The sequence below is a fragment of the Schistocerca cancellata genome, chromosome 2 (genome assembly GCF_023864275.1).
Source record: "Schistocerca cancellata isolate TAMUIC-IGC-003103 chromosome 2, iqSchCanc2.1, whole genome shotgun sequence".
In the NCBI taxonomy this organism is placed as follows: domain Eukaryota; kingdom Metazoa; phylum Arthropoda; class Insecta; order Orthoptera; family Acrididae; genus Schistocerca; species Schistocerca cancellata.
The window spans coordinates 575,925,439-575,943,176 of NC_064627.1; the positions used below are offsets into that span (position 1 = coordinate 575,925,439).

Sequence of the window (17,738 nt, forward strand, 5' to 3'; positions counted from 1 at the left end):
GACGACCCATTGTGGCAACCTGCGTATGAGTAGTCTAGGTACCTGAACAACATCCAACACTAAAGAACACACATATGCACACAAAATCACAAATGAGTAATAGTCAAAATCCAGGCACTTACCCCAGGGACCTACGCATCCTGGCGAGAAGCAACACCCAGCCTGGATGGAAGGATCTTAATTGTGGTTCCCCTTAGCTGGGCCCAACCCGACGGATACTTAACGTAGATCGGGGAAAACCACCGTCCAGGCTGAGTTGCCGCGTAACCAGGAGGCGGGAACTGGTCTTACATGCATATGTACACACATACACACACACACGCACATAGCACATACATACAAGAACACACACAAGAGGATATGCAGTCAAAAGGTGACATGACACCTGTAAACAAGGGTTAACTCCAAGATAGGCACCTACCATATGAACCTACGCCTCCCGACGAGAGACAACACTGGGCCTGGATGGAAGGATCTTAATTGTGGTTCCCCTTTGCTACCGAGCGAGGTGGCGCAGTGGTTAGACACTGGACTCGCATTCGGGAGGACGACGGTTCAATCCCGCGTCCGGCCATCCTGATTTAGGTTTTCCGTGATTTCCCTAAATCACTCCAGGCAAATGCCGGGATGGTTCCTCTGAAAGGGCACGGCCGACTTCCTTCCCCATCCTTCCCTAATTCGATGAGACCGATGACCACGCTGTCTGGTCTCCTTCCCCAAACAACCACGCAACCATCCCCTTTGCTGGGCCCAACCCGACGGATACACAATGTAGATCGGGGAAAACCACCGTCCAGGCTGAGTTGCCATATAGCTGGGAGGTGCCAATCATTCATCAAGCGAGAACCTGTCTGACAAGCACACATACACACCCACAACCACACATAATGACACACACACAGACCTAAACAAATTCAATAAAATCACTCCATCACATCTAGACTAGTTAATATTTAATTTTGCACTATGTAAGTAGTAAACAGCTAACTAAGTTTACAAGTACATATGTGAACTGTGAGTGGCGGCCAGCGTCTTGAAGGTCATCCCAAGACCCTGACCGCAACCCACACATAGGTGGTGGTAATTTCTCTATCCTTTTCTTTCCTATCTTTCTGTTTACTCCTTCTTAAATTCAAAATGAAATTGTTTTCCATTTCCGTATTATTTATATTATTTGTAACGTATCTAAAAGCTGCACAACGAACAAGTAACGTAAAAGCCCGCCTCCACGTGGCAAGACTTGGGCAACAGTGTGAGTGGGATCGGGAACAGGGGAGGTAACTCACATAACCACTCCTGGGCCCGAGCCCAGTCACAGTGGCTAAGAGGCTTAATACGACCCACCATAAGCAATTAGAAGGTGGGTCAAATAAATAAAGAGCAGCAAAAAATAAAAAAAAAAACTCTTTAACACTGGTAGCATGCCGCGACAGCGTGGACGTGAACCGTATGTGCAGTTGACGGACTTTGAGCGAGGGCGTATAGTGGGCATGCGGGAGGCCGGGTGGACGTACCGCCGAATTGCTCAACACGTGGGGCGTGAGGTCTCCACAGTACATCGATGTTGTCGCCAGTGGTCGGCGGAAGGTGCAAGTGCCCGTCGACCTGGGACCGGACCACAGCGACGCACAGATGCACGCCAAGACCGTAGGATCCTACGCAGTGCCGTAGGGGACCGCACCGCCACTTCCCAGCAAATTAGGGACACTGTTGCTCCTGGGGTATCGGCGAGGACCATTCGCAACCGTCTCCATGAAGCTGGGCTACGGTCCCGCACACCGTTAGGCCGTCTTCCGCTCACGCCCCAACATCGTGCAGCCCGCCTCCAGTGGTGTCGCGACAGGCGTGAATGGAGGGACGAATGGAGACGTGTCGTCTTCAGCGATGAGAGTCGCTTCTGCCTTGGTGCCAATGATAGTCGTATGCGTGTTTGGCGCCGTGCAGGTGAGCGCCACAATCAGGACTGCATACGACCGAGGCACACAGGGCCAACACCCGGCATCATGGTGTGGGGAGCGATATCCTACACTGGCCGTACACCACTGGTGATCGTCGAGGGGACACTGAATAGTGCACGGTACATCCAAACCGTCATCGAACCCATCGTTCTACCATTTCTAGACCGGCAAGGGAACTTGCTGTTCCAACAGGACAATGCACGTCCGCATGTATCCCGTGCCACCCAACGTGCTCTAGAAGGTGTAAGTCAACTACCCTGGCCAGCAAGATCTCCGGATCTGTCCCCCATTGAGCATGTTTGGGACTGGATGAAGCGTCGTCTCACGCGGTCTGCACGTCCAGCACGAACGCTGGTCCAACTGAGGCGCCAGGTGGAAATGGCATGGCAAGCCGTTCCACAGGACTACATCCAGCATCTCTACGATCGTCTCCATGGGAGAATAGCAGCCTGCATTGCTGCGAAAGGTGGATATACACTGTACTAGTGCCGACATTGTGCATGCTCTGTTGCCTGTGTCTATGTGCCTGTGGTTCTGTCAGTGTGATCATGTGATGTATCTGACCCCAGGAATGTGTCAATAAAGTTTCCCCTTCCTGGGACAATGAATTCACGGTGTTCTTATTTCAATTTCCAGGAGTGTATGTGGTCGCTCTTTATGCACATTACTAGATATTTTATGAAAATGCTTCCAACGACTGTTCTGCAATATTGTAATTATACAATAAAGGGTGTTTTTGTCCATGTATTTGCTATACGTTACATTTATTGATGTTGAGGGTCAATTTCCTCTCCCTGCATCCTCTGCAAGTCTTCCTGCATTTCGCTACAAATTTCTAGCGCCGCGGCTTCTCTGTACACAACAGCATCAGCTGCGGAAAACTTCATGGAACTTTAGACGTTATCTACAAGGTATTTATATGTAGTGTGAAGAGTAATGGTGCTGGAACACTCACCTGGGGCACGCGTGAATTTACGTTTATGTCTGAAGACTTCTCTCCGTTCAGAGTGACATGAAGTGTTCTTTCTGCTAGAAACTCTTCAATGCAACTACACGGTTGGTCTTTTTGTTCATTAGGCTGCAATGAGCAACTCTATCGAATGCCTCCCGGAAGTCAAGAAACACGACATCTCCTTGGTCGCCTGAATCTACTTCTTCTGCGTCTCGAATATGAACAGAGCGAGCTGGGATTCACACGATCGTTGCTTTTGGAACCCATGTTGGCTCCTACAGAGGAGATTTTTCGTCTCCAGTAATGCCATAACACGAGAGTGTGAAACAGGTTCTTAAGTTCTACAACAGACCGACGTCAGAGATAGAGTCCTACCGTTTTGTGTGCAGTCCGACGACGCTCCATGAAAACGGGAATGACGTGTGCTTCTATCCAGTTGTTTGGAACGCTTCGCTACTATAGAGGCCCACGGTATACTGCTGCTATAAGAGGGGCAAGTTCTTTCGCATACTCCATGTAGAATCGAACTGGTAACCTGTCAGATCCAGTGGCCTTTCCTCGGTTGAGTGTTTTCAGCTACTTGTCTATCCTTTGGTCACTTACTTCGATAAATGTCATCTTTTCGTTTGTGCGAAGATTTAAAGAGGAAAGTACAGTGTGATCTTCCTCTGTGAAAATGTTTTCAAAAAAGATGTTTAGCATTTTGACATTTTCTGTATCAGTCTCTCTTTCAGTGCCATTAGGGTTACAGAGTGTCTAGACAGATTGCTTCGATCCGATTACTGGTTTAACGTAAGACGAGAATTTCTTAGGATTTTCTGTCGAATTGGTAGATAGAGTTTTATCTTCGCATTCGTTGAATGCTTCATACATATCCCTCCCTGTACTAATTTTGGCTTCGTTAAGTTTTCGTTTATCTGTGAGGCTTTGGCTACGTTTAAATTTGAGTGAAGCTCTCTTTGCTTTCGTAGCAGCTTTCTAACACAGTTGTCAAACCGTAGTGCGCCTTTTCCATCCCTCATAATTCTGCTCAGTACGTACTTGTCTAAAGCGTAGCGCACAATGCTCTTGTTGTCCATTAACGCTGAACATTGTCAGTGGTGGAGATGAAATTAATGAAGGAGAAAATCGAAAATAAAAATGTCTTGGTGAAATCCTCGGACCTACAGGAGGAGAGAAGATGTCACAGAAGACTCGACTATGAAAACTGAAGAGAGCGTACCTCAGGACACAAGGGGATAAAGTATATAAAAAGAAATGTATGTTCATTCACACAAAGACCAAACGGACAAACAGAACAGATAGGCCTGAACTAATATTCGCAAGGGAGGCACTAACACTCCATACGAAAAGCGGCATGGAAAGCATAGTGAATGAAGAACGCAAAATCACGAGAAATTTCTCTGCCCAAAGCTGATACAAAGGAACACAGCTTACACTCTAGGAAAACCACAGAGAATATAGCATACCTCGCCACAGATGTTAGAAAAAGACGTCCTACGGGCACATCGGCAGGCTACGGCCAGTAGAATTCTGACATCCGTACAAGGTTTGAACTCAAGAACACCAGGGATCACACAAGTCAAACCTGACGAAGAATAATCACAAACCGAGCCAATAGAATTTGGAGACAGAAACATAACAGAAAAAATAATACCGAATGGAATGTTGGGTTACAGAACAATGGACGCAAAAAACTCACCGTGGTTTAACAACAAAATTCTAAAAATGATGAGGAAGCAAAGGCTGTTGCACTCTGGTTGAATAGAGAACGCGCAAATGACGACAGGTAACAGTTTATAGAAATTCATGCGTCTGTGAAAAGAACGATGCTCGAAGCATACAACAACTACCATCATCATGTGTTAGCAATAGATCTGGCTGAGAACCCAAGAGAATCGCTGAGTGAGTCTAAGGCTTCTATCCAGTGATTCGTTGACCTATCTGGTGTGGGAGCAGAAGACAACAAAAGTAAAACCGAAGTTTTAAATTTCGCATTTAAAAAAATCGTTCACGCAGGAACAAATTGAACTGAAGACAGAAAGAGACCGTGGAAAAAATAAGAAAATTGTGGAAGCTCAGAAAGAATGCTCAAATGGGACAAAACGCTTTGCTTGATCCTACAGGGTCTCGACGCAATTAATAATAATAATAACAAAATTTTAAAAATTAAAAAATTCGTATGAGAGATCCTCCATCGGGCGCCTTCCCGAGGAAATGAAATTTTCAGAGCTGACCAAATACCGACGCAATTCAAAATTTAGGGACGTCTGAGTGAAAATCGCCGGTACTCTGGTCAGCGTCTGTTTGCTCAGTGAGCTCGGCTGAAAATATTATATTCCAAAGGCCTCAACAACCTTTGGTCCTCTCCGTCCTGGTATTGACCAGGCCAAACCAGTAAAACACAAGTAATCATGAACTGTGCAAGCAAATTCAACTTTACCCTAAGTGGTACACAATCCACCCGTCGACAGATGGCAACTGAACTTTCGGAGTCTGGGGAGTCCAGGAAAGCACTGCAGATAAAATCTGATAAACTTCCCTAAAAGCAGAAAACCTTCATTGGAACACTGAACATCAATACACTGATCCAGACAAGCAAGTTACCTAATGTCACACAAGAAGTCGTCTGACAATAAATTCTCATACTTGCTCTTCATGAAACACGACTGACATACAACGAAACCATGGACTACGGAACCTACGGCATGTTCGGGACAACAGAATGTCCCGAAAGGCGCACCACCCTTCGGAATGGCCTTTCTTGGACACAAATGCAGCATCAACTCTGTTAAATAAATCACATCCATCAACAATAGACTCATGATGTTGCGCATTCGGAGTACCAATAAAATATACACGAACATCATTGCGCATGCGCCAAACCAGTATCGAAAGCAATAAAAATCCCGAAACCGTCGAAAAATTTTGTAACGAACTCGAAAAAACTGAGCAGAATTCAACAACACGACGTGAAAATGCTAATGAGAGACTTCAAAGCTCAACTCGGGAAAGAAAAAACTTATCGAAAAATAACCTGCAAAAATTCTGCACACCAAAACGCTAACACTAATGGCCCACCTCCGATTGACATATGCCAACAATTCAACTTCAAAGTTATGTCCACCCACTTTAGAAAACCCCCACGAAATATAAAACATGGCGATCCCCAACCCAACATCTCGGTGAAATCAGATCGACCACATTGCGATCTCCTACGCCCACAACAGAATCGTCCACGACATTCACGTCCGAAGAGGTGACAACATCGACTCGGACCACAACCTCACCCGAGTTAAACAAAAATTCTCTCCGAAAAGAGTACACATAGAAAAACAGCATATCATATCCAAAAGTTAAACACATCCAGAATTCAAGTAACGAAGATCACACAAGAACGGAAAAAAGAACCGACAAACAGCTGGAGAGGAGAGACTTCTGTAGCAAAATAAGCAGAAAAGCCAAAGAATTAATCCCACTTTAGAAAAACGCAAAACACCCATGGTGGGATTCCAACTGCGACCAAGCACCGAATCACAAAAAAGAGCAAAAATCGTCGGAAACCCTGTAACACTTCCTCGATATCCGCAAAGAGACACACAAAGCCGCGAGGGGTAGCCGAGCGGTACGAGACGTCTTTTCACGGTCCTCGTGGCTTTCCCCGTCGGAGGTTTGAGTCGTGTCTCGGGCATGTGTGTGTGTGTTGTCCTCAGCGTAAGTTAGTTTAAGATTAAGTAGGGTGTAAGCTAAGGGATCGAGGGCCTCAGCATTTTGGTCCCATAAGTCCTTACCACAAATAAAAAAAAACACACACACACACACACAAAACCACCCGGAAAACCAAACGCACCACCAGGAAATCCAAACGCAGCTACATCGCCGAACAGCTCAGATCAGTTGAGGACAACTTCAGAAATTACAACAGGATAAATTTGTATAGAGCTTTCGCTAACAGAATTAAAGGTTACTCACCAGAAAATTTGACCTTCAAGAAAAAAGATGGGAAACTCGCACTCTCCAACGAAGAAAACTGCAAAGAACTGGCTCACTACGTCTTAATTGCCCTCAACCATTCCAATGATTACAACATGCATCCCCAAGTCACACTAAATCCGACGCCGATCCACTGATACAAGAAGGAATACACCATATCACAAAACTGAAGAACGGAAAGACTGAAAAATCTCGGAACACGATCATTACAGGAAATCACACAGATCATTCAGGACATATGGCTAAGTGAAGACCTCCCAGACGACTGGAAATGCGCACTCAACCACCCTCTTCACAAAAAACGAGATAAATGTGATGTGGGAAACTACAGAAAAATCTCCCTCCTTTCCGTTCCTTACGAAGCCTCTCCGCTTGTCTCTTACAACGTGTACAAGAACAACTCGAACCCCTAACAGGTGCATATCAAGCAGGGTTCAGACCACACAGATCAAGCAACGAACAAATTTACAATCTGAAGTCTACACTGAAAATTCGAGCTACACGAAATCTCCCAACCATCTGCACATTTGTCGACTTCAAGAAAGCTTACGACTCCATCGACCGACAGTTCCTGTTTAATACACTCAAAGAAAACAATCTGGAACCAAAAACACAACAGCTAATCCAACAAATCCTAACAGGCACAACTTCCAAAGTAAATTCAACGAAGAACTCTCACAACCTTTTTCCATCAAGACTGACGTCCGGCAGGGCGGAGGCCTCTCCCCACTAATTTTCAACATCGTTTAAGACAAAATCATCAAAGAATGGGAACAAGAACTGAAAAATCGAAACCTCTGGAGACCCATCAGGCTAGGAAAAGAAAAGGGTAACATCGACGTCACATGCCTAGCCTTCGCTGATGACCTCAAGATCGTTTCTGGTGATGAACAAACAGCAATCCATCAGATGGAAGTCCTCAAAGAGCGTGCCGAGAAAGTTGGACTGCAAATTTCCCTTTCTAAAACGGAATTCATGGCTAGAAAACACATCAAAACACAAAATTTAATTACAGAATATGGCACAGTAACACGGTTAACCACTTCCAAGTACTTCGGAGAAATTATTGAGCCTACAAACGGGAAGATTAGCACAAAAACATGGGGACTCAAAATGCGGAAAACATATGGGAAAGTTGCGAGCATCTACTATAAAAAATGCATAAACATCAACACAGAAGTTCTACACTACATGACTGTTGTCAAACCTGAAACACTCTACGCCGGCGAGCCTCTAAACCTTAAGTAAAAAGGAGACCTCGAAACATCAAAAAGGCTGTAAAAAAATCATCTGAAAAATATTTGGCCCTAACCTCGCCGACAAAGGATACCGTCTATATTCACACTCAGTCACAGATTCCAACATCGAAACCGATATTCGCAAACGACGACTGAAATTCTACGGACACATTATGAGACTATATGACAACCGACTAACCAAGAAAATTTTGACGTACTTACTGAAAACGATAACAGCCTGGATAAAACAGGTCCCAACTGATCTAAAAAATGCCAAAATCTCACCGACAGACATCGAAGATCAAAACGTCTTCAGACATACGATCTACAGCTGGAAAATTTCATCAGAAGTCAAACTCAAGGTACCTAGAAGAGAGTGGTCAGATGAATGTAGAGCTAAGCATAGCGAGAAGATGAAACAATTCTGGAAGAACAAGAAAATAACAGCTACAGGTCATAATTTGATTCACGTAATCCTCTATGGGTCTAAACAATGTAAATAAATAAATAAATAACAAAATTAATGAGAATTTTTTCAGTTCTCCGTTTTCATGATCCTTGTGTATTCGTGTACTTTGCAACTGCAGGTTCATTATGACTGGATGTTTCTTGGTGCCCTCCAATTAGAGTGACGTTCGCTCAGCTGCTGCAACTTTCTTCTTAGATCTTGACACGCTGTGTTGCTGAGTCTTGATTTTGTTAGGAGCCCGTCTGTTTGGCGGTGTGAAAGAGTTTGTTGGCCGGCTTGATTGCTGACATTCACCGTAGTGTTTTAAAGGCTGTACTTCACATACAGGTCAACCTGCCATTAGGTAGTGCGCTGATGCACTGTGTACTCTAGTTGGATTGCGGGAGTGTATAACTATAAGGGGTAACACAGTGTCAGGCACTTTTCAGTAGCTACGCGCGTAACCGATCTCCCATCCCGGCCCTTTTTTCTCCCTTCCTTTCTTGTGCTCTCTCTCCCCCATCCCCACCCCCCCCTCCCCACCCCTCTCTCTCTCTCTCACACACACACACACACACACACACACACACACACAAACACACACTTGCGTCCTTCCTCACCTGGCTCCGCCGTGTGTAAGCGATATAGCCTGGCGCGGCAGGGTGGCGCCAGCGCAAGCGGCGGCAGTGCGGGCTGGCCGTGTTGGTGCTCGCGGTGGTGGCTATGGTGGTGGTGCTGGTGGTGGTTGTGGTTGCCCTGCTCTCCCGGCCAGCAGCGGCCGCCGTGCAACAGCAGCTGCGCCGCCCGCACTTCCTCGCCGCCCGCAGAAAACGCCGCCGCCACCAGCGACACGTTGAACACCAGCATCGAGTCCAGAGACGAAAGCTCTGCAAAGAGACACACAAGCAGTAAGATGCAGGATATCGACACGCAAAAGCAGTTACATTATCTTCACATGTGTATAAACAGTTCCCCAAATTTTTGGAGAACGTATATTAACCTCTCAGTTACTCTTATTCGCTGACTCAAAACAGTGATACATCCCATGGGATGTAAAGAAATTCAGTTGCTCACACCAAAACGAAAACAATGTGATCCCAACAAATAATGCTAAGTATGCTATCGAACTACTTACATCGAAGAAATACATACGACTGGCAGTTTGAAAAGATATTACATGTTCTTTATTCCTCTTTTAAACTTCTACAGCACCTTAACAACTACCTGTCATTTTCACATATATGTGCAAAGAAAAATAAAGTAAAACTTTGAACTTAAAGTCCTTTACAAAAAGAAAACATTGAATGTGAAGAATGTGCAGCTTAAGAATCCTCCTAACGAGGCTACGCATGCTTTGTCAAACTACTTAGAGTACCGTATAGAATCATTACTTACGAGGGTACCTGAAAAGTAATGCTTCCGAATTATTATTTGAAAACTCGTAAAACGTTTTAAGTAAAAAAAGTTATTGACGTTCAACGTCTTTATTGGTTGGTTGGGTTGTTTTGGGGAAGAAGATCAAACAGCGCGATCGTCGGTCTCATCGGATTAGGGAAGACGTGGAAGGAAGTCGGCCGTGCCCTTTCAAAGGAACCATCCCGGCATTTGCCTGGAGCGATTTAGGGAAATCACGGAAAACCTAAATCAGGATGGCCGGACGCGAGATTGACCCGTCGTCCTCCCGAATGCGAGTCCAGCGTGCTAGCCACTGCGCCACCTCGCTCGGTCAACGTCTTTATTCTTACCGTTTACGTATTTATTTCTCAACATCGTTACTCTCGTGACGAATACATTTCTTCCAACGAGAGACCAGTTCGATGACACCGTCACTGTAGAATGTTTGACTTCATTGATGCAGTTACAGCTTTCTTCTGCCAGCGCCGATTTATCTCTATCAAATTGAACTCCTCGAAGAGGTTTAAGTTTTGGAAATGGATGAAAATCGGATGCGACCAAGTCTGGACTGTATGGAGGAATATCGATGACATTGAACCCAAGGCGCAGATGTCGCAGCGCTCCTGTGTGGTCTGGCGTTATCATGCTGAAGGAGAGAGTGCTCCACGTGTGGAAGAACTCTTTGAATTCCTAACTCGATTACAGCACGTTGTTTGTCAAGCATCAAAGTAGTTACGTTACACCCCACCATGTTAGATGCTGCGACAGTGGATTGCAGCTTGAGTCATCGAAGCTGGAAAGCCAATTGAATAATATGCATGAAATGTAATACCTGAACTGAGTTTGACGCTAAACTCACATTTGTTTGGCAACGAGCTGCGATCCGTTGAAGTACGTTTAAATTTCTATCCAGGTTTGACAGAGTTGTGCTTTATCGCTCTTACCAAGTCTGAAGGTTCTTATAAATATGTTATCGGAGGCTATCTTATTAAATTCAGTTGCTGCGTTACAGAGATCTGTTCGCTTTGTGTGTATAATTGGGAATTTTGGTGTATTGTAGTACCAAGAACGGTTCAGGTCATCGTTTATCACCGTCAATCTGCTGTTCACTTTAACTGAGGCCTGGAGATTGATGTGGTACCGGCGAGAAACGTCGTGTATTTTTTAGAGGCTGCCTTCGATTATTCCTTTCCGTTTTAGAGTTATTCAAATCACAGAGTTTTGGTGTAGTAAAACCAGTATCTAACCTTGCCAGATTTTAAGTCACTAGGCATTGAGTATGATCCTATTTTTAGGCTGATTGAATTTAACGCAGAGCTTAAGATTTAGGAAGGAAAATTAAGTGATTTTTGAATTATTTGAGATCCAAGATTTATACAAAAATATGTACTCATTTTCAAAACCAACTTTGTACACTTGGCCTCCTTTTTTGGACTAAAATAATTAAGAATCATTCTCTATTGTAATAAATAGTAAAATGATCATTCAATAATTACGATGCAAAGCAACATAAACAATAGTCAATTATACAATGAAATAAAGCGAAACAACAACATACGTACATTCAGGTGGTCACGAAGCTGCTGTGCATTGCTACATTGACTTGCTGATATTTTTGTAGTAATTCTCAACCGTTGGCAGCTGTAGTACACGATGAAACGGTTGAACATTCAAAAATGTGTACCTCAGGTTTCCATTGGAATAAAATACTTCTGTTGCAGCTCCGGCACCGTCAAAGGCGTAACTAACCTGTTTCTACGGGTTATTACGTTAAGAGTGGGAATGGAAATGCTTATTGATTGTGAAATTAACGTGAGAAGATTAGGGTCTGCCACCGACTCTAACCATTCAACTAATCAAAGGTTTGGCCGAGTCGGAAAATAAATTAATTTGATCACAGACCAAAATCTCATAAAATACGTACGTCGTGATATCGCTCTTAGGGGATGCGATGTAATTAATAGTATTTCCCGTGCACTGTCCACGAGAAGCAACCATTTAAAATAAAATGGTACATGCATGAACACTGTGCAGACGATCAGCTCCCAGCAACACACCTGAAAATAAGACTTAATCTAAAGCATTGGTTTTAAAATAAAAGGGGAAACTAATCACAGGACCTGTGCATAAGGAAACGCGTTGGATGTGCTAACAGGACAGCTACGAGGTGAGTGGCTTAGTTGCAAAAACGTAACCTCGGAATGCAAGAGAAAATTGTGTATAAAATCATTTATTCCTAAGATATGGATGTGAGGCATGTACACAATTCCTGATAATATTAATTCGTAAAACATTAAAGAAAAGCATAGAAACATACACCATTATAATCTACACCTAAAATCATTGGTGTGAATCATTCATACAACTGCTGTTGCCTGATAACTGATCGCAATAACTCGTGAAACGGTACACGTTTCGCAGTACACCCGTGTGCCCACGTGGTTTGTGGAGACGCAATTTCTAGGTATCGTGGCCAAGTTGCAACAATATCTCATCACACAATCATGAACAGTTAACATTCTTTAAAACAAACATGAGACCGGACAGTTAGTGATGACGATAGCCCAACAAATTTTAATGTTCAACCACGTGGTCGGCTCCACACGGACGAAAGATACATAAAGCAAGGCAAATTTACGAGAAGGCAAAGCTATTAATACTTAGAAAAATGAAAGCTTATACAGGCACAGCTGAAGGCAAACAGACATTCATACAGAAGCGAGTGCTCAATTCTTATCAACACCTTTGTGTGGCGCTCTTCCGGTGGATCCAAGTCTGCTATAGAAATTTACTAAAAGAAAAATCTGCCAAAGTTTTGCATTCCTTGCTGCGACAAGGCAAAGCAATCTTTCAGAGTTGAAAAGCGAGACCAAAAGCTAACAGCTCTCCCCTCACCAAGTAACAACGCGCCACGCGGTCAGTCTAATTCACCCTTCTTCGACTGGAGCACAGCTGTGGACGCTTCCCGTACCGGCGGCAGACTGCCTCCCTTTTACTTCTCCAGCCTCTTCCTCGCTCCGCGTGGCCCGGAAAACCCAAAGATGCCATTTCCGCCACCAACCTAACGCAGGTGGATTTCTCACAAGTAGCGGAAACCTCTTTGCCTACTTGATCACTACGAGGGTTGGATATTCTGTACAACTGCTGCTGAATCTGTATGACTATCGCAGACTTTCTGCAGCAGACTACGCCACCGTCTAGCACAGGGCTTCCCTACCTTTTCAGCTGGCGGACCCCTTCTTCAGTCGAAAATCCATGGCGGACCCCTAGTCAGTCAAGAGCACAGTAACTTTAAATTTCAGAACGAAACCCATGGGAAATGAGAGCTTCTTAATGCAAGTGCCATGTTCCTAATGATCATAACAACACGGCTTTATGAGATTTTCTGCAATGGTATGAGCTTTGCCTGTTTTTGCCACTCGAGAACTAAGCAAGAAAGAAGCTTTTAATGAATTTCCATTATTTGTTTTTGCTGAGAAGCAGCTAGTTCAGCACTCTTCCTTTTGAAAAAATCGATGTCTTTTGTCTGGAAATCCGGAGGAGTACCTTCAAAATGACGGTGCAATTTAACTGGAACCATTGAACTGTTCGGAAGGACTCGCGCACAAATTACGCACTGAGCTTTACCCTCCTTTGTCTCCATAAAGCCCATTTCTAAATAGCTTTCGTTGTACTTACGCTTCTTGGTTATTCCACTTCCACAGGATATTGCAACCAATGGAGTACTTGCAGCGTTTTCACATAATAAATCCGGCTGTGGAGCTTCTTGTGATTGTTATTTCTTTGGTCGTCCTCCCTCCTCATTCATTTCAACTGGAAACTTCCATTGTTGTGAAGGCGATGGAGAAACTGTACCCTTCTTCAATGATCCTGACTTCAGCCACCGATCCATGTTAGAAGTAATAAACTGCTCAAAAAACGACTTATGAAATAGGTAGTGCACTGACAAAGCATGTTTGACATTTAATGATGCCTGGGGCCGCATACGTGCCAGCGAGCACGGTGATTGGTCGACAAAGCTCGCTCGGCGCATGAGTAAAAGGTTTCAGCGCATCTAGCGCCTTGATCCGTCGCACAAACGACCCCCGCATTGTTGCGAAACAGTCGATCAGAGAAGCCGCATTCTCCGGAACTAAACTGTGTATGGGTTCTCACTTAGGAACCACAAAGGCTGCTTGGGAATACGACCTGAAGTAAAAGTACACATGGTTTTCACACGAAAAAGAAGTGATGAATTTGATTTTCACATTTTTATTCAATAATTTTACTCATTATTTTACACGATTTGGTGAAAGGTGGCCGCGGACCCCCTAGAAAGAGCCGGCGGACCCCTAAGGGGTCCGCGGACCACACGTTGGGAACCACATTCATTCAATCACACCACATGAGTGTCATGAGAAAAGATAAACAAGGAAAAAAAAGAGAAATGCTAGTGAAAATGGGCTACCGGACTAATGAAAGGTGGCTACAGGACCCTTTCAAAGGTAATGCATACACTAGTAGCCAGAGGGTCTGAAATGGTTAATAGTAAATCCTCACACTGCTTCATGTCATCCTGGATTTTAAATTCAGTGCGTTTAAATTTCAGTCAGTTAAAGTTTGAGATAAATAATATGAATTTGAGGCACGTTTTCCCTTTGAAGGTTATTTTTGTAGCAGTATATGTGATTTAAAAGAAAATATTTATTGTGGATGGATGGATATGGTGTTACGGGCGCTCAAAATATTTATTATCTTGTCTGATGTCTGATATACACTGGTGTCCAAAATTAAAACAACAAACGGAAATTTTGCAACACTGCATTTATTTTGCGACAAATCAGTATAAATAGGTGACAGTAATGTAGAAACAGCGTAAACAGTAGAGAACGTAAGCAAATGCATTACGGTAGACAAAAATGTTCTTCGTTTTTCCCAACTTAACGGATTTGCATACACATTCCGACAACTAGTTAATGTGCTCATTGTAGGATGTGACCTCCTCCGGCAGCAAGCTGACAAGGACGAGGCATGCTGTGAGTGATGTCATCAATCTTATATTGAGGCAATAAAACCCATTCTTCATGCAGAGCTGCTCGTAAGTCTTGTAGAGTGACTGGTGGATACTGACATGATGCAACTCATCTTCCTAGCGGATCCCAGTCGTCCTCTGTGGGATTCAAACCGGGGAAGTGAGCACGCCACGCCATGTGTGCAACATCTTCTGTTTACAAGAAAACATCAACCACCTGTGGTCTATGAGGTAGAGCAGTATCGGCCATCAGCAAGAAGTCTGAGTCCACAACACCTCTTAACAACCGCACATGAGGTCCCAAGGTTTCATAAGGATACCTAACAGCAGTTAAACCCTGTTTATTCACCTGTGCAATATCACGAAGAGGTGTTCGAGTCGTTGACACAATCCCTGCTCACACAGTTAGGGATCTTCCTCGATATCGGTCTCTTTCCACAATGCTTGCGTCCCGAAACCGTGTTCCACGTTCCCTCCAGATGAAAATCCGTCGAGAATCACTCATCAGAGCAAATCGGTACTCGTCTGTGAAAAGAGCATTGGCCCACTGTTCGACTGTCCAGGTGGCATGTTGACGGCTCCACCCTAGAAGCTCCCTTCTGTGAAGGCACTTTAGAGTTACGCGTATAGCAGGTACCTGACAGTAAAGACCACTCTGCCGAAACCTTCTGTACACCGTTTGCCTCGATACAATGATACAATGCTATTTTCCGTACAGTACTAAGACGGTACCGTTATGCCCTTACAGGCAAATAACGGTCCTCGTTTGCTGATGTCACACGTGGTTGGCCTTGCCCCGGTCGGGATACAGTTTCGTTCCCTACAAACTGTCACCACATCAGAGAAACAACAGAACGATTCAAATTAAGCCATGGGGCCACATCAGTTTGCGACTGTACTGCTTCCATTCTTCCTATAGCCCTCCACCGCAGAGAGTCTAGTAGGCGCCTTCTCTATGCCTTGCTGCACCTTCTGTGACTGTTCACACGGCGATTATGGATGTAGGACTACCCGGAAACAATACCCCATCGCCGGCCGGTGTGGCCGAGCGGTTCTAGGCGCTTCAGTCTGGAACCGCGCGACGGCTCCGGTCGCAGGTTCGAAACCTGCCTCGGGCATGGGTGTGTGTGATGTCCTCAGGTTGGTTAGTTTTAAGTAGTTCTAAGTTCTAGGGGACTGATGACCTCAGATGTCAAGTCCCATAGTGCTCAGAGCTATTTGAACCATTTGAATACTCCATCTGACAAGTACTCCGACGTCACTGATGGCATTGTTGCCCGATGACCAGAATGCCATCTTCCGTGCAGAACACGATCGTACAGACATCTGTTAACAATTTGTATGATTATATTGTGAATTAGACAAAGGACGGAGAAATAGCGTTTCAATTTTGGACATCAGTCTATACGAGGTGCATTCAAGTTCTAAGGCCTCCGATTTTTTTTCTCCGGACTGGAAAGAGATAGAAACATGAGGCCGCGTTCATTGTCAATACGTTCCAGAGATAGCAGCACCGTACGGCAGATCGAATTTTACCGCCAGCGGCGAGATTGAGAACTGTTTTAAATACTTAAAATGGCGACGTTTTCCTTACTTGAACAGCGCGCAATCATTCGTTTTCTGAATTTGCGTGGTGTGAAACCAATTGAAATTCATCGACAGTTGAAGGAGACATGTGGTGATGGAGCTATGGATGTGTCGAAAGTGCGTTCGTGGGTGCGACAAGTTAATGAAGGTAGAACATCGTGTGACAACAAACCGAAGCAACCTCGGACTCGCACAAGCCGGTCTGACGACATGATCGAGAAAGTGGAGAGAATTGTTTTGGGGGATCGCCGAATGACTGTTGAACAGATCGCCTCCAGAGTTGGCATTTCTGTGGGTTCTGTGCACACAATCCTGCATGACGACCTGAAAATGCGAAAAGTGCCATCCAGGTGGGTGCCACGAATGCTGACGGACGACCACATGGCTGCCCGTGTGGCATGTTGTCAAGCAATGTTGACGCGCAACGACAGCATGAATGGGACTTTCTTTTCGTCGGTTGTGACAATGGATGAGACGTGGATGCCATTTTTCAATCCAGAAACAAAGCGCCAGTCAGCTCAATGGAAGCACACAGATTCACCGCCACCAAAAAATTTCGGGTAACGGCCAGTGCTGAAAAAATGATGGTGTCCATGTTCTGGGACAGCGAGGGCGTAATCCTCACCCATTGCGTTCCAAAGGGCACTATGGTAACAGGTGCATCCTACGAAAATGTTTTGAAGAACAAATTCCTTCCTGCATTGCAACAAAAACGCCCGGGAAGGGCTGCGCGTGTGCTGTTTCACCAAGACAACGCACCCGCACATCGAGCTAACGTTACGCAACAGTTTCTTCGTGATAACAAGTTTGAAGTGATTCCTCATGCTCCCTACTCACCTGACCTGGCTCCTAGTGACTTTTGGCTTTTTCCAACAATGAAAGACACTCTCCGTGGCCGCACATTCACCAGCCGAACTGCTATTGCCTCAGCGATTTTCCAGTGGTCAAAACAGACTCCTAAAGAAGCCTTCGCCGCTGCCATGGAATCATGGCGTCAGCGTTGTGAAAAATGTGTACGTCTGCAGAGCGATTACGTCGAGAAGTAACGCCAGTTTCATCGATTTTGGGTGAGTAGTTAATTAGAAAAAAAATCGGAGGCCTTAGAACTTGAATGCACCTCGTATATCACTTTTATGTGTTTCAATTTTAGTGGTGC

The 17,738-nt window shown here is 44.7% G+C and overlaps 1 protein-coding gene across 1 annotated transcript in view; it reads right to left on the reverse strand.

The window, feature by feature from the left end:
* The window catches only part of LOC126156646 (histone-lysine N-methyltransferase, H3 lysine-79 specific-like), a 715,177-nt gene that overhangs the window by 131,109 nt on the left and 566,330 nt on the right, over positions 1-17,738 (reverse strand). The window contains exon 2 of the mRNA XM_049916323.1: positions 9,210-9,476. Within this exon, the coding sequence (XP_049772280.1) occupies positions 9,210-9,476 (267 nt within the window). The remainder of the gene's footprint in view (positions 1-9,209; positions 9,477-17,738) is intronic.